General features: G+C 33.2%; 1 protein-coding gene across 1 annotated transcript in view; it reads right to left on the minus strand.

The window, feature by feature from the left end:
* Positions 1-17,402, minus strand: part of LOC129228505 (uncharacterized) — a 38,154-nt gene extending 20,752 nt beyond the window's left edge. Inside the window, exon 1 of the mRNA XM_054863184.1 lies at positions 17,224-17,402. Coding sequence (XP_054719159.1) covers positions 17,224-17,389 — 166 coding nt within the window. The 5' untranslated portion in view covers positions 17,390-17,402. The remainder of the gene's footprint in view (positions 1-17,223) is intronic.
* Between the last annotated feature and the right edge of the window lie 438 nt (positions 17,403-17,840).

Below are 17,840 nucleotides of genomic sequence, written 5' to 3' on the forward strand. Positions count from 1 at the left end.
CAACTTAAGTGAATAATAAATACAATAAATCCTTTAAAAACTTAAACTTTTTTTGTTTTTATTTTACATTGCATTATTAAAGAACACGGTACATTGAGTTTTAGGAAAATAAATATTGATTTAAGTAGTGTTATAACACTTTCTTTTCCCTTTGTATTTATGGCCACTTTACCCCATGGGGTGGGGGAAAGTGGTCATAGCATGGGGTAAAGTGGTCATAGCTAAAAATAGATGCAAAACCATTATAAACAACCCAAATATTTGTATATTTCGGCTATTTTTATAGTTACAAGCATATGTGTGTATACACGAGTATATACGTGACAACATTAGTAAACATTGGTAAACATTAGTAAAAACGTTCATATATGAGTAGATACATGTATGCATCAGATACATGCATGCACGTGCCTACTCAAGTATATACGTGTATACACGAGTATATAAGCATGTATACGTGATTACCTACAGGAGTGTATGCGTGTCCATACGAGTATATCCGTGTCACGTGTATGTACGGGTATATACGCGTGTAAACGAACATCATATGAGTGTGTGCACTTGTATCTCGAGTATATACGTGCATACATGAGTATATACGTGTACATTAGACTTATACACGCATATATAAGTATACATACACACATATACGGATATACACGAGTTCATTCGTGGATACATCCAGTGCGTGTTTGAACGTGTCTACTCACATTGTGAAGCACGAGTATACGTATGTATACGTGCAAACAGGATTATATACTTGTATAGACGTATGTACGTACATTTACGTGTATACACCAGTACATGTATGTATGCACGAGTATATAAGCTTATAATGTGTGCCTACAGAGTAGATCCAAGCACTTGGGCAAAAATCTAAGGGGTGTGAGAGGGGAGGATAAGAAGCAAAGAATTGTAAAGGAACTTACGTTTGCTGACGCGCTACATGCACACAAAGCCAGAAACTGATGGATGCAAAACAAATCACAAATTTGTTACACAAATATGATTTTACCCAACATTTTAGTTTTTAAGATATACTTGGAGCGGTTGTTAAAAGTTACGTCCTGTAGTCTAATACAAGCATCGCATTAAAGACGCAGCGGCTGATGAAAGTTTTCCAAAAGTCTCGTTATTGCAACAGAGCGTGCTTTGTGATTGCGACGCACATGTGTCACAGCTGCAGGCCGCAAATTTCATCAATTGCTTTAAAATTTTCCTGAGACCTAAAATTTTGTGTAAAATTGTCTTTGTGTAATACATTTTTGACCTGTTTTTCATCCATCAGTTTTTGGCTTTGCGTGCATGTAGCGCGTCAGTATTGTGTTTGTGACCATATGTTCCTTTTGTGATTCTTACTTCTTATCCTTCCCTCTTACACCTTATAATAATTTGCCCAAAATTTTAAACTCACCCTGTATACTTGTATATCATATCATTCCTGCATACTTGTATGTAAGTGTCTACTCGAGTACGTACGCGTATGTACGTGTCCACGTCCACCTGAGCATATAAGTGTTTATATATATATATATATATATATATATATATATATATATATATATATATATATATATATATATATATATATATATACGAGTATAAGCTAGTATATACGTGTATAGTCGAATGTTTATCTGTATAGATGAAAAATATTTGCAAATACCCATATACGTATTTATTGGTGCATTTATGTGAATATGTCTATATACGTGCCTACACGAGTATTTGCGTATGCATACGCATATACTCGTATATTTAACCCCATTTACTATAAAAACAATACATATTAAGTGAAATTATTTTTTAATTTATATATGCCTTATACTTAACGATTAAGTGACATTAGAAGAACGGTATTCATTAAGCCTAATACTATGACCACTTTACCCCATCTTACTTAAATTGTTCTAAAAAAATTTCTAAAATAGATTCAGCAAACTGCTGATGAGTAAGAGTTCTTGAGACATGTAGGAAGCTTCCTATGCAGTCAATCTGTTCATAATTCTAACAAACAAAATTTCCCAAGGAAGTTAAAAGAGGTGTTTAGATTTAAAAACTTTTCATATTCACACAATATATATATATTTTTTTACCAAATAAAAATTTACCAGTTGCAAAACTTTGTACTCAAAATGTAGTTTCTAACTGCCCTACTCTATAATAAAATTTTCACATTTATTCCAACATTCATTTAAAAGCTATAGCCATTTATTTAACAAATGATCACTTTACGCCATTGACCACTTTCCCCCACCAGACCCTAGTGTTTCGTTTTTATTTTCTATGACTGTACCATATCGAGATAGTTTATTTTTGGATGAAATGATACAGTTCGGCATATTGTTAATTTTAAAGATGGTCAGGTAAAAGCCATTTTTTACTTATTGCTGTACAGAAAAAACTGGGTCTGGAAAGTCCCAGAATTTTTGTTTATAAAGTTATTTAGCGGTCTTTTTCGGTGATTTTTATCTGTACGACATTATCATATTTTCTTTTCTTATTATTTAAAATTTCATTTATTTTTAATGCCGTACCAATTTATTGGTACAGGGGTGAAAATACTGGGTTGCCAACCCTCAACTTTAACCCGCTAGTTTAAGATCATTTGACCCATAATAAATTTTTAAGATTCTTAAATTTCATTAAATAATAATACAATTTGATGTAATGCCGTACATTTGTAATTTTATACATGACCAAAAAAGAATTAAATAAAATTGCTCTCGAGGACGGGGGAAAACGATCAAACATTTTTGTACGGCATATTCATACTTTTATAGTAATTATAATAAAATTAAATAAGAACTAAATGCCGTACAAAAAAGCAGTACCTACTCAATAAAAAAATATTTTTTATCTTTTTTTTAACGAAAATTCTGGGCCTTTCCAGACCCATTTTTCTGTACGGCAATAAGTAAAAAATTTCTTTTAAATGACCAACTTTTAAATTAACAATACGCCGTGCTGTATCAGTTGATCCAAAAATACCCTATCCTGATATGGTACCTCCTGCTTCCGGTGTAGTCACATGTACCACCCAAAATGTATGGCATGGTGCTTAAACGCTTTTTCACGATCCACTACAGCTTACAACTGTAAGTGTATCAAATGACCTACCCCTATTTTTGGACCTGGCCTGCGTACTATAATGCTTTTAGATTTTTTTTGTGAATCAGGAATGTGCCAAGCTATCATAGAAAACGTACCTAAGTTTTCTCTGAATGTTCCCGGGACACGCCCGGCTTTAACCAGTGAGATTTCCGAATTCCTACAGAAAAATTCCAATTTAATTTCATGAAGGTTACTGGATTTTAGCAGAAAACATTCCTGTTTTTCGTAAGATACGTTACTTGTGGAAATTGGGACATTTTCTGTTGTTTTCACAGTGTAAAATACGCTGATATTTCTCAGAAAATATTATTTAAAGTTATAATTGTAAAATGTTAAAAGATAATCCCCCAAATCTCCCATCCCTTTTGCAACAACCCCTTGCCGCCCTTTTTAACAGAAACTCGTAAAATACGCAGATGAAAACATGTGACACTAAGGAAAACTTCAAGGTTCAAAAACATTTTTGCCAGATTTCTCAAAACGTGCTTTTTTGATGCTCATGTACTTTTTACAGAAGCTCTACTATCAGTAGTATATGTTTAAAATTTGGCGAGTAAAATTTTCGAAATCTGCTTGCAATTCTGGCTTAGTCTTTGCCATTTTGCAATGCCGATTATGGAACTTTCTTAATAAATCAGGAGGAGGCCAAACAGTTATATTATACCTTCCAAAGTTTACCCTACCGTTCCAAAGAAACGACTGGCTTCAAACGGGAAGATTTCTGAATTTTTAAGAAGGTTTCTGAGATAATTTCAGGAAGATTACTGAATGTTAGAGGAAAACGTTCTTAGTTTTTGCAAGATATGGTACTGGTAAAAATGGGGCACATCAGCTGCCCATTATTTTCCAGGAACATTTCTGAATCGTTTTCGCAATGATTCTTGCAAAGCAATTTAGTCCATGCTTACTCGCTCCCTTTGGGAGCCTTATCAGCACAGACAGACCGTCATTAAACTAAAGCAGTTACGCCTTATAAATCCGCTCAGATAATTTTCAAACTGAGAGCTAAAAATATTTTTCACTCCATAGAGAAGTCAGCATTTGTGCAACTTGTAGCAGTCAAGAAAACTTTTTGACAGCGATACTTGATTTTTCCAGGAAGTGGTTAAAAACTTTTGAAATCCCGAAATGTTACACGGAAATATTCAGCAACGTTTCGGATTTTTTTTTTTTACAGTGCAGTTGTCCAAATGAAATTGTGCTTTTCGAGAGTAGCTTGCCGCCTCTTTCATGGAGAATAGTTTACTGCCTCATAAAATACTTTAACAAGTTATATAGTTACAATACTCAGCATAGGACTTCCACCTACCTTCGTGCATGGATTGATAATCAGCACTTGAAGAAACACAGTCGGTTTTCCTTTGCAAAAACACTGAACCTACCTTCTTCCGCTGTTGAACCCCACTCCTTGAGTCCCCATGGATCTATTTTGGAACACAGTGGAATTCATTTCCATGATGAACTCATGACTAGTGTGACGAAAAACACAGCGATTCCGGCACTTGTAAAACAATTGGCTCTGGAGACCATCCATGAAAATCCGCATTCGTCTTTAAAGATTTATACAGATGGTAGCAGGGTTGATGGGTTAATTTCGGGGAATGGAATGCACGTTCCCATTCCTACCGGAGCTTTGGAATGCAAAATTAGAAACCCAGATTTTTGCTCAGCGTTTAGATCGGAGCTTATTGCTACCAGGAAGAACTTGCAGTGTGCTGTTCAGATGGAAGACATGTGCCAGCGTATCTGGCTTTTGACTGATAGTCTGCCTCGATTCAGCATCTCTATAGTTGGGACTTGGTTGGTGATCAAACTAGTCTGGACATTTTGAATCTTCTTCAAAAACTTTCCCCCGGTCACAGCTTTCATTTCCACTGGATTCCTTCACATGTCTGTGTTGAAGGCAATGAGAGAAGAGACTCCCTTGACACCCTCCTGGTGAACTCACTTTTCGTGAGATTTCCACCAAGGCGAAAATTGAGTTACATAGAAAAGTGAAAACTCCTCCCACCCACTCATAGCACTGTGCAAAATATTCGGGTGAATCCTTAAAAATCAGACGTAGATCACACCACACCGCCTACATCAGATTTTTAAGTGGCCACACGAGAGCCCTCATGTTTTGTGGGGTCTCAAGGCCTTTCCGAAATGCCACTGGTGTTTTGCTGGCGAAGCCTCACCGGCTCACATTTTGACTTGCTTGGGTTTTACACAAAGGATGAGGTCCTTTGCAACCCACAAATTTTCCTGGACTTCCTGGAGATATTTGGATTTATAGGGATTTTCTAGCCCCGCAAGACAATTTCGAGGTAAGTAACTACAACAGTTATGCAATCAACATTTAAAAGTAAAAAAAACGAAATAACGACTGAAAAAAAATGTTTAAAATTCATATTGTGTATCAAAGATATAATTATAACACATTGTTTGCTAAAAAGCAAAGGTACGATCATCACTTAATTTTTGTAAAGTCAACATTTTATCGGAAAGAAAAAAAAATTGTTGAAAAAAGAAAAGGAAAATGTTTTAAAGCAGATTCTGTTCTATGCAAATAGGTAATTAGGAACAGTATCCATTACAAAACAGAGTACAGTTGAACTTTCTTATTACGGTCACGTTAAATACGAAATCACGGCTAAAACGAACATTTTGTTCGTTAAGTTCGGTTTGCTGTTTAATTGCATTAAAAATTTCACGTGTAGTACGTACAATGAATTGGAAGTTTCGGCTAAGACGAACAAAAATTTGTGAGCTCTTTACTAAAAATATTCGTGGTTGGATACCATAATTTTCTTTAATAGAAATTATTCCTCATTTTGTTAGGTAGTAGAAGACCCATTGTGTATCGAGAAAAAAATGATAAGAATTTCTTATTTACCCAAAGATAAAACTGTTCATTTTCCATTGTACAGTCATAGAAAAAAAACGAAACACTCGATCGTATTCAAAGACTATTGACACTAGAGACACGTGTGAGGTGTCATTGTTTCAGGAATAAAAAGTTCTACAAAATTATGTTAAAAAATTGTCGTTAAGGGGTCGTCTTCACATTAAAACGAGCATCAACTTCAAAATTTTATATGAGAACCCCCTTTTTTATCACATATTTGTGATCGGCACCCTTTTTTTACTTTGTACGCAAAGTTTTGTTTAATTCGATTCAGCCGTTACTTCAGAATCGAGTTTTGAAAAATTCCTCTCGTAATGTTAAAACGTATTTTGATATTTTTACTCATAACATAAAAACTAGATTGGACACGGCAAAGATTGTTTTTTATATCAAAATATGAATCGACCCAATAATAAAAACGCCCTTTACAACACCTAGAATGTAATTTTAGTTTTTTTATGAATTATTTTAATATTTTTTGAAAAAAATATGATCTGAAATCATATTAAATTTTAACAGAAAAACAATCTAGACGAGCTTTTATGCGGGAATCCAAAATTTGAGCTCAAAATATTGAATAGTTTTTGCACTATGCTTAAAACTTCATTTTTTCTCACTTTAGGGGGCCGTATACTATTTTAAAACAGAAATTATGAAAGTTGGTTTCCTCGTAAAAAATGAAAAAAAAAAAATGTTCAACAAAATAAGCAAACCAATTATAACGTGGATTTTCTACATAAGAGTTACGTCTATGAATTTTTTAAATGCATAAATTAATTCGTTGTATCTGCAGAAGAACAACACAATATTGCAATCGTCAGTTTTTTGTGGATATCATTCAAACGTCAATGTGTAAATAATGCGAAACACTACTTCATTGTTGATTAAAGAATATTTTATAGAACTTTTTTATTTAAAAGCTACACTGAAATACTTCTGTTTTTTTTTTTTTTTTTTTTTTTTTTTGAGCAATCACGATTGCTTATTGCTTTCATTTGACTGTATTTTTCGTTCCTTTGATTTTTCCAAGCAGCAACCTCCACAGCATCACCGTTGACCGGGTCCTCACAATACTGCACCTCTAGCGAAAACCGTTTCCAGGTTTCGTCAATATCCTACACTTACACGCATACATACACGCACCTACACATATCTACATATATACACCTACACACATACACAAACACATACACACAACTACCCACACACTAATGACTGCACAGACACAAACACATATGCCTATACACGCATGCACATACCCCCCCCCCCCACACACACAACTACCCACACACTCATGCCTGCACACAGACACAAACACACATGCTAATACAAACACACATACCCCCCACACACAAACACACACGCCTACATACACACTCTCGTGATTGCAAAAAACATAATTTCAATTCAAGATGTCAAAATTCAAATTATTATTTTTTTTTTATTTATTTATTTTTTTTTGCAATAGACAGTGTAGAATTAATGGCTCTTCCCGGTAATAACTTGCTAAAAGGAAAAATTATTTCCTTGTCTAAATCGGGAAAAAGCACTCGAAAAATAGCCGACAGTGTTAAGTTTCGCCTTTAACAGTATCCAGATGAGTCAATAGGTAATATTTGCTCTTAGATAAGTTTACTGTTTTTTAGGAATTATTATTATTATTATTATTTGTAAAGTGTTTGAATAATTTCCAGTGTGGTAGGAGAGGAAATTTTAGTAGCAGTAGAGGGCCGCGTGCTTTGAGCCTCATTCTGCACGAAAGTAGTAGTTGTAGCTAATTGTGAACTTTTTTTTTTTTTTTTGACTTCGTCAAAAATTTAACAAAACATTAATTTGCGTGTTAGATTAAGTTGAGTTTTTGTCTATTCTTAATAATAATTTAAATACTTTTTTTTTCTATTTATTTTCTCGGTCATTGTCTGTGCATTTCACATTAAAACTATTCTTGCAAGACAAAGATAAAATTTCAATTTTTTTTTTAATAACGTGAAAAAATATCGACAAAAAATAGAGTTGTAAAAATTTATTGTTATCAACTACTAGATGACTATCTTATTAAATGCGTGTTTTTCAGAATTTAATATCTGAATATTCGTCTCCAACTTTATGACACTGGCTCTCCAATTCAACTTTCTGGTCTGACTCTTTAAGCAAACAACGGGCAACACGGACCAGCTGCGAGGGCTAAATGTGGCCCGCGTCTCCACTAAAGTTTGGTTATCCCATTCGATGGCTGCAGTGGGTCCTAATAATGAGCACAACAGCCCTTCACCGAACACCTGGTTGTTTTTTTAATATTACCACGCATTACGATCTTTCTCATTTAAACAAATTCTCTTTTTTTTTATTACAAAAAAGCCGCTAGAACAATTACCGTGTTTGTTCACAGTGTTAATTCATATAACCAAATTTTTACCAAAATAAAGTTCGAGTATGAACAGTTTGCTCATTAACGGGTATTTATATTCTCCTGTTTCTGTTTTATTTTTCAGATTGATACTTCGTTCATTTTATGCATATAGAGCAAATTTTCACTGAATAAATAAACCTTGCTTCGCTCGTGTCTCCAATCTATTTCATGCTGCGTCTTCCCACGTTGTGCGGTCTATTTTTTATATTTTTGTGTGCGATGGCCCAAACTTCTGTCGATGTTCTGCGAAATTAAAAACGCGCAATTCCATTTGACATCAAAAGACTTTCTATTCATTCCAAAATAAACCTGTAACATAGGTGCAATACATTTATCAAACATATTCACATAATGATTCTAGGTATAAGGTTTGATATTTACATTTCTTTGAGGCCAATTTGCTGAAAGATTATATAAGCAATCCAATCCTTATATATTATTTCTGTAGCCTGTTTTTGGTTTCTACGCCAGATTTTCCTCAATTCTTGATCGATTTCTTTGATTTACACTTTATTTTAAAGCTTATCGTGCTGGCTACTGACGAAAAATAGACCACGGTCTAAAAATTGTTTTTTCTCAGCCGAAAAACCAGTTTTAAAGAACCAGAATGAGGTTTTCGGTTAAACTTATAACTTTAACTTGCACTATGTCCAACAGAGCTGAATAGCTTGATTGGCAGCGCGTTCTCCTCGTAACCAGGAGAATGAGCGTTCGGGCCCACGTCCGGACAATCTGCAGCAAAAAACTAGAAACATATCGCGCATTGCATGAACACTTAATGAAGTGAATCACAAATATGAGGGAATAGAATAAATGAGAAGGAAATGCTACTTGCTGTTATGAAAACTTGACGCGACTTTGTGCTAAATTGCTTCTGAATTGTACGTTTTTTTTTGAAAGCTTTGGCTCTGGTAAGAAAATTAAAGCACAATGTAAGCGGAAATATAAGTAACAGGTTTAAGATTTCAGACTATAACAGAATTGTTTTTTGTTCAGAAAAAAATAATAAATCGTATATTGAAATATATATTCTTCTAATGAGTTTTTGACTCTTTGTACAAATAAAAAATATACTACCTCAATTTAAAGGGCAAAATATATATTTTTTCTACTTTTTGCAAAAAAAAAATAGCTTATCACATTTTTACTACATTCTAAAAGCAACGCTTAAAATAGAGCATAATTCAATTTATTTTGTATTTTAACCGTGCTGTTAAATGATGAACATGTGCTGCCATCTAAGTCATAACGGTTCAAGCTGCCTGCGGTAACGAATTGTAAAAATTTTCAACAATAAAAACATTTCTCTTCAATATCTTATCTTCTATATTGTTCCCTTCTCATTTTAAAACTTATCAGGCTGGCTAATGATGAAAAATAGTCTTACGGTCGAAAAATCAAGTTTTCGAAAACACCCCTTGCTGTTTGAAAACCTTGATGCAGCCTGTAGTTCTTATGCATTTTTTTTTTTTTTTTTTGCAAAGTTCTAATGCAGTTTTCCAATTTTTTACGTCGCTTTCGGCAAAAAAAAAAAAAAAAAAACCTGTGTGTGTGTGTGTGTTCATATTTTAATAAAGTTTAAAAGCACCGGAATTAGTTGTTTGGTTAAATTGATAAGTTTTTTTCAGTAGAGCGTTCGGCTAAATTTATATTAGTATTACGCATTACATGTACTCATAACATACACACGTAAAAAAAATAAATGAAGTGGGAATGTTACTTGGTGTTTCGACTCCATTATGCAAGCTACAGTTATCATTAAGATAAGTTGACTGTTAATCGAAGGGTATTCTTCCTTTTTTTAAAGCTCTGACTACATTCAGATCACTCAGCATAATATAAGCATAAAAAAAGTATTAGATTTACCTAAAGGAAGTCATTTTTGTACAGAGAAACATTTTCATTGTATGCTGAAATGTAGATGTTTCTAATAGCAGTCTTCAACCTTTTGTACAAATGAAAAAATACTACGCCAAATTAAAACTACGAGTTTCAACCAGTAAATCTTTAATTATTTATTCGAATACGATATAAAACATTAAAATTATTATCAACTTCATTGGTAAGAAGTCATTTTCTACTCCTCTGCTTTCGGCTGAAAAAAAAAAAAAAAAAAAACACATTTTGTCTACGTTCGAAAAATTACACTTAAAACGGAATCGGTTCAACTGGTTTTGGTTTTGAATTTTAAGTGTTCGATTAAAAGAAAAAGAAGTACGGGCTTTTAAGCCGTACAGGTTAAATAAGCCTATTATGGGAAATTGTTGAATATTCAAAAATAAAAACACTTATTTTTTCAACCGAATTTATTACTTCTCTAGAATTTTTGTTTCAATCGCTACGTGAGGTCTTCCTCATTCTTTAATCAAATTCCATGTTTTACGAATAATTTTAAATCGTATCATGCTGGCTAATGAAAAAAGATAGACGCATGATCTTATTATAATGTTTTCGGCGAAAAACTTTTTTACTGTGTTTTATTACGCATTCCTTCAATGAATAGCATTCGAAAAGGAAGGCACAGTTGCTAGGTTTGTTGGAGCATCGTACTGTTAATCAGAATGGCGCCAGTTCGAATCCGTGCCACTAAATTTCTTTAATGTTTCTTCTTTTTCCGTCAGATGCTCACATGGGCTGGACTGTATTTGCCACAACCTGTTTTTTCACATGCAAAATTACAGATTTTTCACGCGTCACTCAGCCACACTTTTATTGATATTTATATTTGCATTGAAAATACATACAACCAAAAGGGGAGCGATGATCAAATTATCACAACGTTGTATTTAACGAGATTTTGTTACTGATGTCTTCAAATTACATGCTTTCTCTTGTGCGCTTACTTTTTTCCGTTTACTTTTTTCGGTTTTTCTTCATAATATTCAAAGATAAAAACACTTATTTTCAATCTAATTTATTACTTCTCTAGAATGTTTGTTTCAATTGATACGTGAGATCTTCGTCATTCTTTAATCAAATTCCATGCTTTACGAAAAATTTTAAATCGTATCATGCTGGGTAATGACAAAACATAGAAGCATGATCTTATTATTATTATTATTTTTTTGGCAAAAAGCTTTTTTGCTGTTTTTTTACTACGCATTCCTTCAGAGAATAACTTTCGAAAAGGAAGGCGCCATTGCTAGGTTGCTAGGTTTGTTGTGGTGTCGGGCTGTTAATCAGAATGGCGCCAATTTGAATCCGCGCCAATAAATATCTCTTTAATGTTTCTTTTTTTCCCGTCAGATGCTCACATGGGCAGGACTGTATTTACCACAACCTGTTTTTTCACATGCACAATTATTGCTTTTTCACGAGTCACTACTCAGCCACACTTTTAATGATATTTAAGTTTGCATTGAAAATATGTACGACCAACAGTTGAGCGATGATCAAATTATCACAACGTTGTATTTAACGAGGTTTTGTTACTGATGTCTTTAAATTACATGCCTTCTCTTCTGCGCTTACTTTTTTTCGGTTCTTCTTCATAATGTTCTTCTTTTGAAAATTTTAAAGAAAGAAATGCCTTATAAAGTGATTCGAAGCACAGTGCGGAGTTCCGCACGGGTCGACTAGTAGGTTCATATTAGAAAAGGCAAAAAGTTCCATTAATTTTAATTTGTCCTTATTCGATTTACTAAACAACGATCTATACGATCGACCAGTCAAACCCAGTCCGTCATTCTTAGGTTAATCCTGATAGACAAAAATCTATAAATATTTTAACTTTTTTTTCAAAAAAAAATTTTTGACCGTAAATTGCTTTTTGGCGCAACATTACCGTCCCAAAAAGTATCGAATTACGGAAAAAATAGAGAATTTCAAAAAATCATGAATTGAGCTGGATAATCTCGTTCTTTTCTTTGTTTACATTCCGTTACTTGATAAGCCGTGACCTTGAAAGAAACGTTTTCAATGTGGTGACGGTCCCTAAAATGTTTTTCGTTAATAACTCCTGTTCTACTGCACGGAATGCAGTAAAATTTCGTACCCTGACTGTTTTTTGCGGTCTAAACATAATTATGTAGCAAAAAATAGGGGTTCCCATTTAAAAATCAAGAGTTGGTGCTCGTTTTGCTTTGTATATGGTCCCTTATCAAAATTTTACCTACATAGTTTTAAAGAAGACTTTAAACCAAGTCGGATGACACCTTTGTTTCCTTTCTAGCACGTATAATGGCCGAATAATTAAAAGTATTTGGTTTTTTTTTTCTTCTATGACTGTACATTGCAGCCTCTTCTACGATTGTCGATTATCCTCTTCCTTTTTCAATATTTTCCAAAACATCCATACATAAGAAATGAATGATATTTTTCTGAATATACTAATAGTTAGTTTTCAATATGTGTTTATAAAATATATTTTTTAATATAGGTAAACATTTTTTCGTTTTTTCTGAGTATCATTCACTCACGGTTGTAACGAATAACGGATAATGCGAACAAATTCGTGGATTTTTGACCGTTCGTAGTAACCAAATTCAACTTCTTTTATAATGATAAGTTGTGAATGCTTCGTCAGCATCTAATTTTCACGTTTATTAAGGAAACTAAAAGGAATGTAGGCAATCAAAACATTCGGTTTTTGTTCTTGCATGATTAGTGCGATTTTTTGAAGCTCATTCTCAATTTTTCTACAGGTTATATGAACCTTTAAAGCGGCAAAATTTTTGATAACAGATGATATTAGCGAGCGTAGCCATTGGTATCAAAATGACTGCACTAAAAAAAATTTCGAAACGTTACTGAGTATTGCCATGTAACGTTGCAGTATTTTAATGGTTTCTATACACTTCCTGGAAAAATAGAGTAACACTGTCAAAAAAATACCTAAATTGCTACAAGTCGCACCAATGCAGATTTCTCATTGTTGTGAAAAATATTTTTAGCTCCTAGTTTAAAGACGAAATGAGCGTATTTATATAGTCTATCGGCTTCGGTCCGAATACCACCCGTCCAGACTGATTGAGCTCAAGAAGGGAGCAAATAAGTCAATGAACTGCGTGGCTTTGCGAGAATTGCAGGCGAGTAAAATTCTTGATACATGCTCGCAATTCTGTCTTAGGTTTTGCTATGTTTGCGCTGCTGCTTTTGAAACTTTCTCGGTAAATCAGGAAAATTCCAAGCATTACCTAACATACTAGACGTGCCTACGTTTACTCTAAAGTTCCAAAGATACAACTGGATTTAAACGGGAAGGTTTCGGAATTTTTTAGGGGGCTTCCAGGATAACTTAAGGAGGGTTGCTGAATTTTACCAGAATGCGTTTCTGGTTTTTGCAAGCTATGTTACTGGTAGAAATTGGGAAAATCAGCTGCCCATTATTTCCCAGAAAATTTCTGAATCGTTTTTACAGTGTGACAGTGAAGTTCCTAGTTAAAGTGCCTAGTTTTAATTTATCCGCCTTTGCAATTTTCAGTGCCATGAGCTGCGCTGCTACAATGGGTAAAATTTTGAAAGCGGTTATATCCAATATTGCGTTGTAACTACATACAGTGGCTCCCAAAAGTGTTCGTACACCTACGACTTTCAATGAAAAAGGCCCCATGCATTGGTTAGAATTAATATTTCGGAATAGGTATTTAATTACAAGATCTATGATCTATTTTTGACAAAACTACACGAAAATTTTTAATAAAACATTAAAACTTAATTTTTTAAAAATCAAAAACCAAAAAGTGCGGGAAATTTTCTCTCACAAAAGTCTTTGTACACTTTGAAAAAATGTCAAAAAATTAGCAAATAATCTAACTTTTTACAAAATTATTATTTAGTAGAATATCATACAGTAACAAGAACAGCTTTTAAACGTGTGGGAAAAGATTTCATTGTTTTTTCTTTCTTTTTTTATGCAATTTCTCAGTAAGTGTTCAGCCGTTCTTCGAGTCTTACTGTTTCTATTTCGCTTTTAGTTTCAATGGTGTATTTTCGTAATCTAGCCGAAAGATATCTCCAAATATGTTCCATTAAGTTTAAATCTGGCGATTGAGGAGATATTTCTAATTATAAGGACAATTTTTGAGGCACCAAAGGCAAACGTGTACTTCGTATCGTTATATTGATAAAAAACAAAGTTGTTTCCGATTACCAAATTTTGGGCTAATAGTTTAAAATTGTTTTTAAAATATTTAAATGAACAGCATGATTTATTATTTCTTCTAAAAATTCTAAATTTCCAAGTCCTGATGCACTTATGCACCCTCACACAAGAACACTTTCACAGTCCTGATTAAGTGATCCAACTAAGTTCTTAAAATTAAATTCCTCATTTTGTCTTCTATTGACAGATATACAACAATTTAAACTAAAATATTGAATTTATTTTCATCTATAAGTAAGACGTTGTTCCAAAACGTTTAGAGCTTATTTATCATTGATTTTACGACGGAAAGCGTAAGCTTACTGTTTTTCTCACGAACAAGAAAATTTCTGCATGAAGAGATCCCGCTAATCAGAGAACTTGACGAACAATTTTAGCTGAAAATTAAACATAAAATGTTTCATTCAATTCTGCAGAAACTTTTTCAGCACACAAATGTGTATTTTTCATAATTTTTTTAACTGTAAACCTCCGATCACACTTCGTTAACTTTGCCAGTTGACCTTTTCTTACCTTGTTTTCGATCCGCTTCTTGTCTTTAAATCATTTTATCAAGCACTTCACTATAGAATGGTATAAATTAACTAATTTAGAGACATTTTAAACCAATTCATGTCTACTATGAGGGGAAAAAATCAAACTTCAAATCGTGTTTGTTGTTTTCAACTCATACCGGCCATTTAAAAATAATAAACAGAATATTAGGGAATAAATAAGCAAAAAATTAAAACCAAATGACTTTACAGTGTCATTACAATACAAAAATAATGAAAAAACCACATATGATAATTTTAATTATGAATTTATTCAAAAATGTTTCAGTGTACGAGACTTTTGTGGCGTATCTTTTCTCTGTCTCTTCGTTTTTTGACAAATTTCAAAAATAAAATCTGGCAATATTTTGAAAAAAAAACTACTGGGTTTTATTCAGAATGGCATAGGAATGGTGTGAAAAAAAATTGAACTTCATATTCGAACTCAGTTTCGCGTTATTTTGGTTTTACTACAAAATTTCAAGGTGTACGAACACTTTTGGGAGCCACTGTACGTTTCAATACTCGTTTGGGCGAAAAACCTATTTAAAAACAAATGTTTTGTTGGTTACACACTGTAAAAACGATTCAGAAACGTTCCTGGAAAATAATAGGCAGCTGATGTGGCTAATTTCTGCAGTAACATATCTTGCCTCATCCAGGAACGTTTTCAACTAAAAGTCAGCAATCTTCCTGATATTATCCCGGAAGCCTCCTGAAAAATTCAGAAATCTTCCCGTTAAACACGAGTCGTGTCTTTCGACAATTTAGGGTACACTTAGGAAAGTATAATATGCTTGCTTGGCATCTTTCTGATTTATCAAGGAAGTTCCAAGAGCAATATTGCAAACATGACCAAAGCTAAGCCAGAATTTCAAGCAAGTAACGAGCATTTTACTCACCTGCAATTCTTGCAAAGCAACGTAGTTTATACTTATTCGCTTTTTTTGAAAGTTTTAGTATTGATGGACCGTAATTGTACTGAAATCGACACACTTTATATATGAGCTCAGATAATCTTTAAATTGGGAACTAAAAATCTTTTCACAAAAGTGAAAAGAGTGCATTCGCGCGCAACTTGTAGCAATTCAAGAAACTTTTCGACAATGATACTTAATTTTTCCAGGAAGTGGATAAAAATCATTAAAATCTCGAAACGTAACACGGAAACACCCAGTAACGTTTCAGAATTTTTTTACAGTGCACACCTTTTACGTTCAACATCTTAAACAGTAGGGGGGAGTGTTGTATCTTGGAACACTTTCATATATATATTTTTTTACGTCAATTACTTGAATCAAATTTAAAATCTAAAAACTACATTGAAATACCCTAAAATATGTCTATGCATTATATAATTTTAAAATCCAGACAGTTTGAAAATAAAATATAAACAGTCATTTAAAATAAGAGTTCCAAGCTGTCCCGAGGTATTGTAGGAAACCTTGGAATATTGTACCTTGGGACACATTACGTTAGACTACGGGAAAGTCTTCATGATTCAGGAAACAGTACGCGTGTGCGCGTATACGTGAACAAATTTCGCACCAAAAAACAAAAACAAAAAAAAAAAAAAAATATTTTTTTTTTTCATGGTAATGCATTAAATTATGAATAACTAATAATGAATTATGAATTATTATCTAATATTAAATATGCTTAAAAAACTACACAAGATTAGAAAATTGTTCCATGTTCCTAAACATATCTTAATTATTAAGAACCTTGCATATGTTGTATCTTGGAACGTATCCTAAGGTACAATATGTTTGACCGTCCCAATGTACAATCATCACGTGGTTTAAGAAAAACCAAAATGCTGGTCAATCCAGTGCACTATCATCATATTCTCATAACCAAAATATTTAAAATACTTCTTATCCAAAATAAAATTCAGTTGATTAGTTTTACATGTACAAAGACAGAAAATGAAATAAAAATGAAGAATATATTTACTTTTCAGACATGAATTCGTCAATTTTACTAATTTGATGCTGATTTTTACTATGGCACCATTTAGTAGTAAAGGTTACTATTAGAGATTACAAAAACATGGTTGCTAAAAATAGACTCTTAGAAATTAGCAGTGTCGCAAAGTACAACACTCTCCCCTACTTTGACTAAATTTCAACTACAAGATGCTTGTACAATTTGAACCAATACAAATTCATACCTAAATGGCCGCATTTAATATCCCGAAAGCATGGATAAAGATCAGCCTCAGTGGGTTCGTTTTCTGAGGAAGGACCCGTCCCAGTACCAGCAGGAACTGGGCCTAAAGAGAAAACACTGTCCAAGTACACTAATGTAAAAACCAATATCAGTGATAGCGTATCCATTTGCACAGTTTACAAAATGTCCCAATAAATGTTAAGATCATTTGGTACAGTTTATATAAAAATATATTTTTGAAAAAATAGTAGACAAAAAAATCTTTCAAAATGAGGCTGAATAAACAATAATCCTAAACGATAACGGAAGCAAAGAGAATGAGTAAATAAAGTCAGTACGGAAAGTTTCATCAGAACACGAATTTCGTAACGAAGGCAAATATGTTTCCTCTGTTCCACATAATGTCCCATTGGAACTCATTGTTGTAAAACAGCACGATATAGTATCTTTTTCCATTCATATTCAAAAGCTTACCATTAAACAATAAATTTACAACAGAATAAATCAATACCTTTTGAATAAAAACCATTCAGTAGGAAAACATTCATCTTCTACGTCAACTCTCGGTAACTTTAAGTCCCAAGCACCGGCCAAAACCTTCAATTAATCAGTAGTTCG

This window comes from Uloborus diversus, chromosome 8, assembly GCF_026930045.1.
Source record: "Uloborus diversus isolate 005 chromosome 8, Udiv.v.3.1, whole genome shotgun sequence".
Classification (NCBI taxonomy): domain Eukaryota; kingdom Metazoa; phylum Arthropoda; class Arachnida; order Araneae; family Uloboridae; genus Uloborus; species Uloborus diversus.